Source organism: Rhamphochromis longiceps, linkage group LG20 (genome assembly GCF_057381845.1).
Source record: "Rhamphochromis longiceps isolate RC_006_pf linkage group LG20, R_longiceps_female_GT1.1, whole genome shotgun sequence".
Lineage (NCBI taxonomy): Eukaryota > Metazoa > Chordata > Actinopteri > Cichliformes > Cichlidae > Rhamphochromis > Rhamphochromis longiceps.
The window spans coordinates 3,717,061-3,733,593 of record NC_140576.1 but is presented as its reverse complement, the minus strand read 5'-3'; the positions used below and the strand labels follow the sequence as shown (position 1 = coordinate 3,733,593).

Below are 16,533 nucleotides of genomic sequence, written 5' to 3'. Positions count from 1 at the left end.
TGTCGAAGGGAAGCTTCTCTGGTGACGTCTCTGCCCGTGTATCAAACCGTTTTTATGGATTTTAGGGCAAACTGCCTTATAAAGAAGTATTTAAAGCAGCCTCACTGATAGCCGTGCAGCTCAGGAATTTAACCTTTTATTTACCTTTCGTGCATGTTTTAACTAAGGCAGCAGTGTAGGTAGGTGGGTTAAATGAACGGCATGATTGGTGACGTTATTCAGTGGTTTGTGCCCAGATTGGGATTAATATTAAAGTGTTGGTAACCTTTGTTATACTGGATGCTGATAGCAGTACAGAACAAGCTGACTGCATGGTTTGGTAAAAGGCAGACTGGAATTTACATAGCTGGACACTTGATAGAATTGGCAGGCTCAAATTAATAGCTTCTATATTAGTATTACCAAATATTTTACACGGATAACGAAGTGCAATATTTTTTATCATGTATTTTTTTTCGGACATTACAACATCAACAAAGGTTTAACGTATAAAGAAAATCAATGTTTAATTTACAAGCCAAGTGCAAGATTATGCAACTGAAATTGTCACACTGCCAAAAAAAGTGAAAAATATAATTTATTTATTTTAAATGTACTGGGGGAATGCATATTTGATAAATTCATATTAGGTTTTAGGGACATAATACAGCACAGTGGTGGGCAAGTGGTGATTTGGGTTTGTGTTGCATCCACAGCACATGGATACTTTGCAGTCATTGAGGTGACCATGAATTTCTGTGTCGGTGTGTGTGTGTGTGTGTGTGTGTATATACACACACTAGAGATAAATGTGAGGCTGTCTGTCTGACAGCCAAAGTTTGCCTCATGCAATACTAGACTGATCTCAAGCATAGCAGCAAATCTACAAAAGAATGGCTTATGTTGTTGCAATGGTCCAGCCCTAACTGATATGCTGTGCTGGGTCCGTAAAAGGGCTGTGCGTAAATTAATACCCACAAACCTCAACGAACTGACGCAAATTCCTCCTCAATGATGTGAGAGGCTGGTAATCACACAGAAAACTATTACTTCAATTTACTGCTAAAGGTGATTCCACAAGTCCATGAATCATGGTAAGGCATCATAGTTAGAGATAAGTGATTGGCTTGGAAATAAGGATAAAAAATTAAAAACAAAACAATCTCTTAGAAATAAGTCTTTATTTTGTTAAACAAAGGACTTAAAGCAGTAGTTACTCTGCAAAATTGAAAATAGCTCAAGGGATCCTTCGATTGCTTATAAATACCAGCTCCACAAAGTATAAATACAAATCCCTCCTTTTACACATTTAAGCTGCATTTTTATTAAAAGCTATGGCACGACACTTAAATTCATATAAACCAACAACACACTAGCGAACACACACAATGTCTTGACGTACATGCTAACAGTGATTGCTTCAGAACATGTGTGAAATTTTAAAAAACATGGAACATATATATTTACACAATTTGAGCAAAGCATGTACTATGCAGATTTCTCTTCATATTTATGGGCCTTGGTGAAAATAATAATAATAAAACCCTACATAGGAAAAGGCTCAGAGTTCATCTAACTAAATTAATCAAATTGAACAGTAAAATGTGAGAAATCTAGTTGGTGAGCATTAAAGTTCAGTGACTGCACAAAGAAGGCACATTGTCCCAATTGTCAAACACCTAAAAACACAGAAATGTACGTCTGTCACAGAAATTCAAGAATCGGGGGCAACTGCTTGGAAGTGGTTCACTAGCAAACTCCTTTTTCAACTAACAGAAAAATGCTCATCCATAAATTAATCAAAAAACAAAAACTAGCACAGCAATAGGTCAAAGTGTTTCAGCATCTCAGCGTCACAGTGAGGAGTCGAAATAAAGTCTAAATATTAAATAGAAAACTATTTTAGTTGTTGGCGAGAAGGGACGTTTTCCAGCAACTGACCAACATTAAGTCATTTATAAATAAGAATAACAACTTTTTTCTTATGTTTTCTGGTTATGTTTTCTCAATAGACTAATAAGGGCTGGTGTGTGTCTGAGACTTTAAAGCATAAGTTATGTAGTCAAAAGCTTGAGTTGAACTGGTGCTGCGTCTCATTACTCTGTGTCATCCTCATCATCAAAGCTAGGTGGCTGGAAACTGCACACCTCCTCAAAGGTTAATCCTGCAAAAAAGGAGAAGATGATTTGTTTCTTTACCGAGGAATACATCAGCATGCTGTCAGTTTTAGCGCGAGAAGACGTACGTTTCCACTCATCGATCTGCAGCTCCCGGCTCTCGAAGCTCTGGTCGTAAGGCTCGGCTTCAGGCTCGTCGTCTGGATCGTGGTATTGACCGAAGTAGGGGTGGGCCAGAGCTTCAGCTGCCGTTATCCTCTTATCCGTATCCAGAACCAGCATTCTCTCCAGAAGATCCACAGCTTAAAAACGCATCCGCATGTAAACATGACTGAATCACACTCAATCCCATTGTTTCTTTATGTAAACTTTGTAAATCATAGGGAAAAACCAGGTTCTCTTTGGCATTACCGAGTGGGTTGGCGCCAATAAATACATCAGCAAAGCTCCTCTTGGGCATGTGTGGCAAGGAGCTGATGTAGTTTCTGGCCTGTGAAGACACATCAACAGAGTAAACCAAACATGAGTTCCTACCAACAGCAACATGTTGTGACACATTATTTCATTTAACTTTTTCCAACCTGTTCGGCTTTTCGATCTATCCACATCTGTGCTGCGTTTCCTGATGAGTGCAGTTTACAGTCAACAAGTTCCTCTTGTGATAATTAGAGCATCTTTAAAACTAGATTTATGAAGAATTATTGAGGAACTTGAGCTTGTATTATGTATTGCTACAGAGTTCGACTCTTTGCCTGAAGTGAGACACATGCAGTCAAAAACCCATTAGTGCCTATGAGTGCAAGTGTTTACACTGCAAACCTTGTTTCTAATAAGATAAGATAAGATAACCTTTATTAGTCCCACACGTGGGAAATTTGTTTTGTCACAGCAGGAAGTGGACAGTGCAAAAGTTATGAGGCAAAAATTAGAATACAATAAGAATAAATACAGTACACAACTGTACAGAATAGAATAAAATAAAATACTATATACAGTAGAATAAAATAAAATAAATATACAATAAGATAAAAATAGAATACAAATACAAATACTATATACAACTGAGTAAAAATACAACGATGACAGAAAGGATATCCAATTCTTATAATGGCTTTTTATTAAATATTTTTAAAGAATTATAATAAAGTTTAAAAAATAATAAACCAAGTATCCTGTAAAAAGAAAGGACTGTTGTCTTTGTCTATTAGGGAAGCAAAGAAAAAGTATTACAATCATAATACTCTTCATAAAAAACCTCTCATTAATTCAACATGTGGTTTGAAAATAAGTGTGTTATGGTGGAAGAAGATGGCACCTTTCTAAGGGGGAAACAAAAAGAAAAAACACTGAACATCAAAATGCTGTTAGTAACCTTAACATTTAAATCGAGAAGTGCACTTTTTTTAAATCCAACTCAAGGTGCTTTTTGCAAATCACTGTTATAACCACGTCCAGCAAGCACGTCACACGACACAGGAGTGACTGAAACGGTAAAATTCTGTGTTTAATTCGAGCTTTTTGCCCCAAGAGGTCTAGTTCCTCCTTGCGCCCCACTTGCCTCAAAAGGAGTTTGAGTTTTCCTTAAACCTTGAAGCTCTTTTTAAAATGTGGCTTCAAATATTAATACCTCCGCCATGGCGGTTATCTTATTGGTAGCGTTTATGGGCGTGTCATTCTGTCTGTAAACATGATAGATCGAAAAGTTTACATCCACCAAGGTCTTCAAGGTCATTTTCATTATTTATTGAAAAAAAGTCTCATAACTTATAATTCTTACAGGTGTGGTAAAAGTACTGTATAAAGTCATATTTGACCTCTAACCTCTGCTTCAAGTTCAACAGATTGATCTGAAGGCTAAAGTGATAATATATAGCTTACTGCCACTGTTTGTATTGACAATATATAGGCATATAATGATAATGAGGGTTCAAAATATCACATTACTTTGGATCTCTGACCTCTTCTTCGAGGTCAAGTAAAATATCTTTTATCTTTAAAACTATGATTCAAATTCCACTACCTTTGTATTGGCAACATTTAAGAAGAGATACTGGTATACTGGAATTCTAAATATCAACATAATAGTTTGCATCCAAATATGTCACATTTGACCTCTGACCTCATTTTTATATGTACCTTTCTTATAAGTTGAGCCTAAAATGTGTTTTATTTTTCAAGAAAGTGAAGAGAAGGAGAATGAGCTGCCTAGATAGTTGGAAATATACTGTCGAATATTATTATATAAGAAGCTCAAGTTATTCATGCACAAGTAACGTTTGGATTTTTGTAAAACAATTGAGTGAATGCTACACTTATACTACATGCACATAAATAATGTTTAGGGGGTGAGCTGTCTTGGCGGAGGTTTGCGCTCTGAGTGCTTCTTGTTGCTTTTGTTCTATTTTAGGATGTGTTAGTGTGGAAACCATCAACATAAGCATAAATTCTGAGGAAAGTCTGACTGTCCGCCCGCTGCTAGTCCGCTCTCAAGAAAGTACCTCTGTATCCTCCTCACCTCATAGCTGGGCATCCTGTTCATTAGAGTTGCTGTGGGCGTCCCTGTCAGACGCAGTATGTGCTGAAGCTGGTTTATATCTTTGAAGTTTGTGTCAAGGGGAGTATAGTGACAGAGCAGAGTTAGTTAAGAAGCTGTGTCTGGGGCTAAACTCCAGGTCACGAGTCTCCAAGCTTTGAGCCCAGAAAAAAAACAAAACTAAAGCTTAAGCATCCTCAGAATTAGAGGAAAGACACATGACAACACTTCTCATTACAGGCACACAGTGAAAGATGAAATCACCTGTGTAACAATAATCTCACAGCAAACACTGCTTAATGCTCTTCAGAGGAAGCAAAGCACACCCACAAGGCTAGAGGGTGAAAAACATGCTGTCATTACAAAGCAGATATTTCCAGCTGAACCACAGAGTGCAGAGTTTAGAGCAGAAATACGGTTAGACAGAGAGGGGGGAGAAAAAAAAAAAAAACACACAAAACTTGCACAGCTTTGTGAACTCACAGACTCTGAAGAGATTTTCTTCAAGAGCTCTGGACCTGGTTTTCCGACGAGCAGCATGATTAACTTCAACTGATCAATATCTACCAGCACACGGTAAAGGAAGACCAGACGCTGCACATGGGGACATCTGTAATCTGACCTCCTTTGAAGCTATGTAATAATCAATCCCATCATCTTTACATTTCACACACAGGAGGGAAAAAAGGAATCTGAGATGTTTCCTGTGGAAGACATTGAATTCATTTATATTGGGTGCTTTTAATAGATAATGATTGGAGGCGGTGGGCAGCCTAGTGGAGCGCTTGCTTACAAGCTCAGCAGTTAGCTACCAAATACTGGCAAAAGAAAAGAGAGAAAGAAACAGGGTGGTGCAAGGAAAGACAGAGTGAAAGTGTACCTGAGCCAAAGATACACACTTAAAATATAGAAAGAGTCATAGTGCCAAAGTGGAAAAATTACTCAGAGGTGCATGTGTCAAGTGAGAAAAATGTGTGATCGCTCTTCATGAGAAAACGCCTCAGGCAGAGTCGTGTTGAAAAGGAAAGGCGGCTTTCCGTGTGAGGACGGAGAAAAGCAGTATTGCAGATTTATTGCAGACAAATCAGCGTGCCTCTACGTCATCATCGGTGTGTGTTGGATCAGTTTAATTTGTTATGTAAATTGTTTGTCAGCTGCAGGAGTTCATGGTGTGCACAGCGAACTGTCAGATGAAAAGGATACGGTCAGTGCCGGGAAACAGAGCACGTCCAGTGAGAAGTTCTGCCATTATGCATCCCACAGACCAAATATCCACTGAAACACAGAAGGACACAGACATTATACCCAGAACACTCTTCTATTTACAGACGGATCACAGAGGGGAGCTTCTTTATGCCGTCTACCTGTCATGTTGTAATGCATCCAGTTCAACATGATCTCTGGGGCACGGTACCAGCGGGTCGCCACGTAGCCGGTCATCTCATCGTCGGTGTGTCGTGCCAGACCAAAGTCCAAAATCTGACAACAATTTAGATGCCAAAAAAAAAAAAGAAGCAAGACTTAAAAAATACAAACAAATCATTTACATTTGTAGGCAGTTTTGAGATAAACTGATGTTTCAAATAAAAGCAGCGCTTCACTGACCTTCAGCTCACAGTCTTCATTCACTGCAAGGTTACTTGGTTTTAAATCCTGTAAACCAAGATGGTGAGATGAAGTAAATCTGTTCTTTGTTAAAAGATGAGTCTTGCATCATTAAAAATTAAATCTAAAGTCAAAGCGTTATGACTTCCTTTCTTTTCACAGGATTAACAAGTCTGACTCTGCAAAGTGAAAGAAGTCAAACCCCGGGACACTTCATGTCCTCCTGTTCAACGATTGTCTGACAAAAGTTACTATAAAATGAAACAGCACTTACTCGATGTATGATGCCTGCTGAGTGAATATACTGCAGAGAGACGGGAGCAGACGTGTCAGATTACATCATGTGTTTACAGATAGACTGATTTAACACAACAAAACACATCAGGAGATACAGGACACGATGTAAAAACATTAGATAAGAATCACTGAAGGAACTCCTTGCTTAGAGGTAGATAATATAATGATACCACTCTCATATCTGTACATTAAATATATGGCGCTAGGAGAAGGTCATCTTTGCCTACAGTAGAGAATGGAAACATGGAGGGCAGCTAAGGCCTTGATTACACTCTGTTGTGGACACGGACAGCTGTAGATACAAGAGCCGAGTCACCATTCCTGTTATACTTCTTGAACCTCTGCCACCTGTGGTGCAGTTGTAGTTGGTGCTTTGTCATGCAGTCACAAAAAAGATCGGTCTGAAGACAAGATTTACGCCACTCGGACCAAAGCAGATTCACAAACACATCTCAGTTCAAAGGTGAAATCCTTTTCCTAGTACCTCAGAACAGGTTTAGTGTATAAGCACCGCCTGAATGCCAGAAAGAACTTGTTTACCTAAACTAACTATTAATACAGATAATAACTCATCTGTGACGCTATCTGCCAATTTCGTTTTTACTGTAACAACAGCAGTGAAGCTTGAGTAAACATGATTTGTAACTGAACACAGTTAAGACAATAAGTAAAATCCTCACTCCACTGAAAGTACACACAGGTGGAACTCAGGAGTGATTCTAACCTTGGCGGCCGACAACACTGTACACAATGGTAGACTGGTGACCAAGCAAATAAGACATTAAAAAAAAGAAGATTTTTGATGAGAAAGCGGTCTTTAAACACACAGAGAGACAAAGCTGTGCAGGAAGTAGGATTTTATCACAGCAGAGGTAAGAGGGAATTCATTACAATGCGTTTCAAATGTCATCTTTTGCTTCTGGTTCAGTGAGTTTTGGTCAAAGAGAGACAAAACAGAGATGGTGACTTTCAGTAAACAGAAGGGGGGCTCTGCGCTTTGTGTTTACATGTTTTTGCAAAATCTGTTGACCTGTTTTTTAATCGTTTGTTGTTTTAGCCATTAGGTGGTTGTTGAAATGGTTTTGTGGGCTTTTTGCTGACATTCTGACCTTTCTGTGAATGCCATAGGTGTCTGTGTTTAAATAACAGATCTGGCGGTACATCCCGTTAAACCAGATGTTCTCCCCCCTGATGGGGTTCAACAGGTTAAATGTTTATTGCTTAATTACTTTGCGTAGTGTGAATGACAATAAGGGAAGTTTTTATCAGTAGGAAAAGCTGTAAAACCTACGAAAATAAAGTTAAAAGTCCAAAATTTCTGCTTGAGGCTGTTTGTGGTAAGCAGCAGATCAAACTTCTTAACATTCAGGCCTGTCAGACACTCGGACACTGAGCCATGGCTCTGTGCTAAGCTTTGTAATCTTCAATATCATTGAAATGCAGCCAGGTGCTGCTCATTTTATTAATTTCATCACTTTTCCCCAACACGCTTGCATTAAAATCCGGTTGCCCCGTCTCTCTGGTTACCCGGCCTGTACCACTACACTTGTCGTCTTGGAACGTCTGCCCCCCTTCCTTCTTTCAATAATGGTATGATCCCAGTCTGTCTTTGCATGTATTTGGCCACATGGTGTGCCCATCAAATTAAAGTCCCATCCCTGCCTGCATGGATTCTCAGCAGGGCTGAAGATTAGGCTGCTACATACAACCCGGCCATTAATAACTGACATATGAAATTATCTCACAGGCCAGATACAATTGTCCACAGGCCATACGTTTGACACCCCTGCTCTAAACCACAGCAAACCTGAAGAGATTTCACTAGAATCTCCAACACAGTCTGACCACTAAGGACAGGAAAGGGAGAGTTGCATTTATTGTGAAGCACTTTCTGATTTTTGTCTGTGAAAAGTGCTATATGAATACATTTTCCTTGCCCAGGTTAGCTAGCAGACACTTAGGACTCTAGCATTTGCTAAGCTGACCAGATATGAGGGTGGCATCAATCTTTATCTTGCTCAAGAAAAGGAAAGAAATAAGCACGTTTTCCACAACATCAATCATTCCTTTAAGCTCACCTTTAATCCTCGGAGGATCTGGTATATGAGAAACTGCACGTGGTCATCGGTGAGCTTTTGACATTTGACTATGTTGTTGAGATCTGCCCCCATTAGATGAGTCACGAGATACCTGCCAAAGCAGAAAAGATTGTTGTCCCAGCTTAAACAGACAAGTGTCAGAAGCCATGCCAGTGTTTGTCACGTCATTTAAAAAAAGAAAAAAAAAAGAAAAAAATACTAATGTCATAAAATGTATTTGCACTTCCAAACTAATAATTTCAGAGCTGTTTGCAGCCTGTGCCTAATTTCCCCATATGGCTATGTGAGCTTAAACCGGTTTAGCTGCTACTTCTTTTCACTCTCACGTCTCTCGAGAGGCACCGAAAGGCCAAGCCCTTCACAAATGGAATGTCATTTAACAACACACCCCAGATAAATGGGCTTAATAGTACTGCATCAGTGGATAATTCAAATCTAATCCCAAAGCTGTTTAAAATGCCCAAACAGCACTTATGGAAGGAGTCTGCAGCGGGATGCTAGACGAGCACTTTTGGAGCCAAAACTCACAGAGCCACGTGCTGCTTCGTCAGTCCGCTGCACAACAAATACCCGTTTCATGAATACTCTTCTATTCTCACACAGTACAGAGAACGAGGGCTTAAAATAGCATCTGGTTGTGCTTGAACTTGTTCTCAGCTGCAGACATAAGGACACAGACACTCGCCTAAGTTCATTCGCCTGGGGGGGGGGGGGGGGGGGGGGGGGGGGGAATAGATACACACACGTATATAAAATATGAATAGTGACCTCTCTTCTCCTCTCTCCTAAAGAAAGAGGGGCATGGCTAGAGCGCTGAGGAGTCTCAGGGTCATACCCAGAGCACCTGCACAGTTGCCATTTTTACTTATTTTTACGTTGCATGCAGAAACTTTACAGCGTTTGGCAGATATGCACTGGAGAACAGTGTCAAACACTGCAAAAGGCATGCCAGCCCACTGACTCACCCCCTGTTCTTTTTCCCACAGGGGTCCAAGCTTTACATGTGCTCTACATGTGTGACCTTGCATTGCCTCGAGTCCTCCATATCATTATGCTTTTCTGGGAGGAGGGCAGGGCTTCTTGAGTGGACGGCTCTCCATTACAACAGCACACAGATGCTGCCACTCGAAGTATGAAGACAAAATTCCAGCAAGTCATTAAAGTGTTCAGTTTCAATGAGTCTACTTCAGCAGTTTAGCGTTGTGGGCCCTCTTATTTTGTTAGTCATACATTTGTCTTCCCTTTCAAAGGCCCTGTGCCTACATTACCCAAGAAGCAATGCAACTGCAAACAGTTTATTCCACATTTCAGTGCGTCACACTTCGAGCTGCAAGCCTGCAGCAGAGATGAGCACATGTGGTTTGAAATGATGCTGCACTGACATGAATCATCTTTACATAAATAAATAACGTGCAATTCTTAAAGGGGCCACTGGAGACTTAAAAAGCAAAAAACAAAAAAATAAACAAAAATAATAAATAAATATAATCCTTAAGACTTTAATATTAAAATTCCAAATTTACATACATTGAAAACCTGATGATGGCCAAGTATAAGAAAGTAGTTTTACCCTCTTTTAGTGTTTTATCCCTTTATTGCAACTTTATGGTAAATGGACAGATTCTTATAAAGTGATTTTTATAGCATTTCTTTAACTGTTAGGTTTTGGTTAAGTTTAAAAGTCCCTCTGTTCTGTGGCAAAGAAGCGCACACGCCTTAGCTGGCAACCCTGCACTCGACCTTCTCATCCAAATATGGTCACTTCTGGCTCAAAACAAATTTAACACGCTGGTGCCTAAACACCAGCAGTGATGCTTCAAAATGCAGAATTTAGAAAGCAATGAGTGATGTCATATTGGCTCTGCCCATCTTTTATATACAATCTGTTGCAATTCATCCAATCAATTTCTTAACCACTTATCCAACTGGGTCATCAGAGGCTGGAACATATCCCTACAAGAGGCAGGGTATGGCATCTACCCCCCTGTAATCAATTTAAAAACTACCAATACTCTCTGGACTCTGAGAGGACACTGAAGAACTGGGAAAACTGCAACACAGGAAGTGTGGAGTGTCAAACTCCACTCTGAAGGCCCCAGCCGACCCACAGGCTCAGACCCCGAGCCTTCCAGCTGTGAGGTAAGAGTGCTAACCACTGCACTGCTGTACCGCTGCAATTTTAAATGTCCGATATCATAGAGGGGGAAAAAAAAGTTTAGGAAAAATATTGCACAAAGATTTAATCAACTTTCAAAAGGTTGTGCAGACACAATACGTCAGAGAGGGGGAGATACTCGAGAAGATGATGGATGAAAAATGAGAAAACTTCACTACACTTCAAATCTCTGCATGAGCCTGAGTCATCTATCAGAAGCCTTTTCCACACTCTGAATTTAAATTGTGTTAACTGTGATCTGACTGAGCTGTCAGAGAAGCTTGAGATCAAATATTGAACACAGCGTTGTTATTTTCTTCTATCCTGAGACCAAACACAGGCTGCATGATCCTTATAAATTATTACAAGAATAAAACTGTGATATACCTCCAAATGATTATGAAAAAAAAAAATCTAGCTTGTGTGTTGCACTATAAACACAACATCATGCAAGTTTCACGGCACTTCAAATCACATGATGCTCTTCAAAGGAGGTTTGGTGTTCCAAGGAAAAAGTCTCATTTATTCCGCTCTCTTCACATGACCCTGGATAGACTGACTGATGTTGAGATCAGGGCTCTGTTGCAGGACTCCCTGTTGCTTAGGACTCTAGTTATATGAACTTAAAATTTTATTAAAAAGCTGATGCAAAAGTAACACATAACCTTTAACAAAACTGAGGACAGACACTTTCACAGAAAACTACATAAATTAATTCATTTGATTATTGCATAGTTAGACTTAGTCACCCTCCAATTACTCACCTCCACAGAGAGCTGACTGACCTACTGTCTCAGCCAAATAATTTCCTGGGGAAATCCCAGGACAGACTGCCCAACAAACTTATCTTTGCACAAGTGGATAGAGTTTATTTCCATATTTGTTACTGCTTCTTACTTCAGTCAGTAGAGCAGTAATAGAGAGCCCAGTGCAAATGTCCAACATTTTCAAGTAATTGGTAGCAAATGTCAAATTAGAGGTTTGTGATGCAGCCGAGAACCAAGTTAAGAGTTTATATAAAGTAGGTAAAACAAACATTAAACGTGTCACCAAATATATCTGTAAAGGTGGCATTGACATGAAAATTGCACCAACAACCTATCCATGCAAACCAACCAATGAAAAATGACACAGGGAAAATGTATTGAACATGCTTACTGAAGTTTATCTAACATTTCTTGCAAAAGCCTTTGCTGGTGATTACAGCTTCAAGACGCCCCATGTATGGAGGAAACTAGTCACATGTATTGCTCAAGTGGGATTTTGGTCCATTCTTCAAATCCTGCAGGCACTGTGTGCCCCTTCAATGAACTCTGGGCTTTAGTTCTTTCCACAGACTTTCAATTGGATTCAGGTCAGATGATTGGCTACCATTCTAGCAGCTTAATTTTTTCCTCTCTTACTGTATGTTTGAGATCATTACCGCAATGAAACATCCACCCTCGTTTCATCTTCATAATCAATAATGTGTCATTACATTTCTCCAGTGATCCTTATATGAAGCGTGCCAGTGATGTGTTGCTGAAAAACAGCCCCACACATGATGCTCACTGGAACCTTCAGTATTTCAGAAAGTCTTCTGTAATCAGTGGCATCATGTCTTACAACAGTAAGGCTGCAAAGGTCTTGAGAGAGCTCACTGGTTTTACGGTGTGACACCTTAGGCCATCACTTGGGACTGAACAAGCTGATATTAATTTGCACCAATAGCAGGATTGCTTTCCAACTACTGATACATTTTAGCCGGTGTCATGACTTTCCACACCTCCTTTACTTCATGTGTTCAATGCTTTTTTCTTTATTTTTTCTTATTGTTACATATATGTGAATTTATGGACATCTATGGTTTGATTTCTTTGAATGTGTGGATTGTTGCCAACATCTGGTGAGAAATGACATGTCAATAGCACCTTCAGACTTTACTTAGAAAACTGGTGTTGTTTTCAATGTTTACTTTAGCCGCTGTATGCTCCCAGGACGTGCAGTTTGCTGCCACACTGACCTTCATGAATTTTAGATATTGGCGATAATGCTTCCAGTATCGCTTGGTTCAGATAATGAAGTAAATAGGATGGGTCAATAATACAGGGACATTTTCAGTATGAAATCATAAATAAGTGAGTGACTCTAAGCATTCACTTGTTGGATGAGGTGCTCCCTGGAATCTGCTACAGTTTGAACTTTCAGTGTCAAGAACAAATAGAAAGAAGAAGAAAAAAAAAAGAGTGACACTCCACCAATAACAAGCAAGGCAGCACGCACAACTGCATGCTGAGTCACTGCTAAGCTGTTCACTTCCAATTTCCAAGAGATTTTAACATCAACAAACAATAACTACCTGTTTTTCTGTAAACCAGGGCATGTACTACATGTTCCACAAAACCAGAAATCAGGAAACAGAAGGAAGGAAGCTGGTGATGAAGAGACTGGCTACAGCCAGTGAGTGAATAACTAACATAGCAGAGAGTCTAAAGAATGTTTGTCAGTGTTTTCAGTCTCCTGGCGTGCCTCCAGGTGTTTTCCAGGAACAGTCGGGATTGTGGGCTGCTGAGAAACTCAAGGCTGCTGAGCTTAACATCACTGTTAAATTATGCAAAAGCCCTGATACTTTAAATTTAAGATAACATAAAGAAGCACATTCGACTCACACGTCGGTGAAGTCCTTCAGAGAGGTGGCAGGGGTGAAGACATCTAAGAGGCCAATTACCTGCAAGAATGAGACAAACACTGTTAAGCTCAAAACTGAAGAACAAAGACCTGCAGGGCTTTGCTCTCAACAGGCGGATCAAATTGAAGAGAGACAACTCACTCACGTTTTCATGTTTCATATGTTTAAGCAGCTGCAGCTCTCTGTAGGTTCTTTTGGCGTGGACGATGGACTGAAAAGGCCGAGAGAGCTTCTTCACAGCGACCTTCAAACCGGTCTCCATGTCAATGGCGGAGCTGTTTAAAAAAAGTCAAAAGCATACATGTGAGCTTAAATCTCATTGGGGAAAACACCTTAACTTTTAGCATACACCAATTTAGATCATAAAACCAACAAGTGATCAGCATTTATTTAACACTGAAAGACTGTGGCTTTAATCAAAGCAAGCCCGTCCTTTTCAGGCAGAGGAACTGAAGCGTTTCATGTGGCTCAGTCTGGGTCTGAGTTTGCTCTCAAAAAACCAAAGTAGGTTGCAGGAAGAGCTGCTGAAGGCTGGGGGGAAAAGCACGACATCAGCAGAAAATGCCATCTCTCAGCAGACTGCAAGCAGCCCTGGCAGCAGCATATCCCCCGCTCTGAAAACCAACTGTCTCTGACCCAAAAGCAACACCCACCCCACCCCTGCTTAACTCACCTAAACAGAGTCACGGCTTGTGGATGGCCTCGTGTGACTGCTGTGGGGACACCAGCGTGCCCGCAGACACATCAACATCAATCGATATTAAAGGTTAACAAAGAAACCACCTATAGCAATGCCAACCTAATAATAAAAATGGATACAGGGATTATCATCATAGCAAGAAACAGAGGGCTCGAAGCATCTTTCTAGTCTCTGGTTCAATTCCTCAGCATATATTTGAGTCACCTTAACTGTTCTTCCCTACATACACTGCTGCACTGAGCTTTTACCCATTTCAAGAGCATGCAGGAATGTAAATCCCACATACAGCTGTATTAGATATTAAATCATCCCGTCAGCTCCCTCATAAGAAGGACCTCGTGTTTGATTGAAGGAAGTCAAAACAGTGCAGTCATCCTTTGTCTTACATAATGCAGACACTATCTAGGCAGCACCCTCACTGAAACAAAACGAGTATTTTTTAAGTGGTATGAACACATCTAAAAAAGACTATGTCCTTTAGCAATTTGCGCATAACAGTGTTCAGTTGTGCAAGCTTCTTGGACAAAGACGCTCCTTAACTCGTTCGATTTATTAGGTATGATGATATGGGAGTCGACTTCTGATAAAGCCACCAACCTGCAGCAGGGTTCAGGTGTGCGTCATTGCCACACAGTTTAGAGCATGCTGTTCAGTTTCAGTTTCAAATTACTGGCTACAGTAAACTTGAAGTCATCACGTAACTGCTAACAATATAAGCCAGCGCACTGTTATAATAAAAACAATCACAGTCAGTGCAGCAGTAGCAGCGAGCTGACAGTAATCTGACCAGCAACAGATTATCCTATTGCCCAGCAACAGCACAGCTGTCCTCTTCCATTTGCAAAACAAACATCTGCTCACTAAAAGAAGTGTACCACTGACTATGTTGTGTCCCAGATCGTATCAGCAGCACAATCCATTTAATTAAAAACCTATGTAAAGGGTCCATTCAGCCAAAGATGACCTTACTGCCGCTAGGCAACATTAAGGAAACCCACCCTCAAGAGGCAAGATCTCCACTCTGCTGTGCATGCAAATACCTCTGAGCTGCAGATTTGTATATAACGTATCAAACATTAACTGCAGGGCTCCCTAACATATAACTAGTTATCAAGAGTGAAAGGCAACACTGAGAGAACATTAAGGTTTTGATGAGGCTGCCTATCAAATTTGCATGAAGACAGCAGCTGGTTTTCATAGCAACCAACTTGGGAGGTTTTAGCAGCTGTTGATCATTTTCAGTCATTATTTTTAAAGTTAGCCACAAAAGTAAAAGATACTAACATTACAGTGACTTAAACAGAAAACTGTTTGCACTTATTATTATTATAGATTTTTTTTAAATAGCCAAATAGTCAATCTATCGGTCTATTCATTGTTTTAGATTACAGCACTCTGACTTTCTTTATCCATGCAAGATCAGTGAAGTGGACATCTCAACTTTCCACTTGTGCTCCTAATAAGAAAAACATCCAGAAGCTGTGCTCACATCGTCAATATGAAGGGACTGAGTTAATTCAAACAACCTACCTAGCAGCAAGCAGCTATATTTGTTGCACTAACGGTGCAATGTGCATTAAATGTCTTTATCCAGAACAAATGTGGTCGGAGTAACCTGAGGAGACCAGAACACTTGTGTGACTCTTAACATGCACACTGATCAGTGCATGTGGATCAGACTTTCTATACTTAGTTCACAGCCAGGAATTTATTAGCACTTAATAATTACAACTCGGTAACACGTCAAAGATAGCAAGTTCTGGGCTTTTCTTGCTCAAACAGACACCGCGGCTCCACCTTGCTCGCCATTAGCTTGTGAAGCGCAGGCCTCGTCTAAATGAATGGACAAGTCAGGCTAACTTCACCTAACTGAACTTTTTGGAGGAAGGCGATTTACCAGACAGATCCGTAGGCGCCGGATCCAACCGGGGTCAGTCTCTGGTACCGCTCCGGGACTTCCCATATCGTCTTGTTCACCTCCTCTCGATAAAAATCGTGTTTCTCTGGTCGCGACATTCCTGCAGGACCAACTGCCGACCGCCGACCGACTTTCTGCTCCAAGGTGGGGGACTCCGAGCCGCGCAGAGCTCAACTTTACCAAAGTGCAAAAAAAGTGGCGCTAAACGAAAAGTTTCTCGTCCCCGGAGAAACTGATGTCGTTTAAAGTTACCGTGCTGCCTTCTTGTGAAGTTCTGCAATGTGTGCACACACTTTTCAGGTCTCCACGTTATTTGTTCCTCCTCACCCTGCTGGTTCTCACGCTCGCCCGAGATTTCACCCCACTCGCTTCGCTAAACGGCGCAAAATCTCGCGGGAAAAAGAAAGAAAAAAAAGTTGGGACAGCTGTGCGGACGACGTCTGAAACGGTGCTGCGTTCAGG

At 40.5% G+C, this 16,533-nt stretch overlaps 1 protein-coding gene across 2 annotated transcripts; it reads right to left on the bottom strand.

Annotated features, from left to right (window-relative positions):
• Positions 1-1,143: 1,143 nt before the first annotated feature.
• On the bottom strand, positions 1,144-16,448 carry mapk14a (mitogen-activated protein kinase 14a). Of its 2 annotated transcripts, none has more exons than XM_085393914.1 (12): positions 16,051-16,448; positions 13,599-13,728; positions 13,434-13,492; positions 8,610-8,721; positions 6,509-6,538; positions 6,235-6,282; positions 5,994-6,108; positions 5,833-5,904; positions 5,113-5,192; positions 2,508-2,586; positions 2,225-2,398; positions 1,144-2,143 (listed from the first exon to the last, which is right to left on the bottom strand). In XM_085393914.1, exons 1-12 carry the CDS (start codon positions 16,167-16,169, stop codon positions 2,076-2,078), a joined length of 1,086 nt encoding a protein of 361 aa, XP_085250040.1. In that variant the 5' UTR covers positions 16,170-16,448; the 3' UTR covers positions 1,144-2,075. The 2 variants fall into 2 exon arrangements, with proteins under 2 accessions (XP_085250040.1, XP_085250039.1); XM_085393913.1 differs by lacking the exon at positions 5,113-5,192 and adding an exon at positions 4,612-4,691 and having other exon boundaries at positions 16,051-16,445.
• Positions 16,449-16,533: the final 85 nt, after the last annotated feature.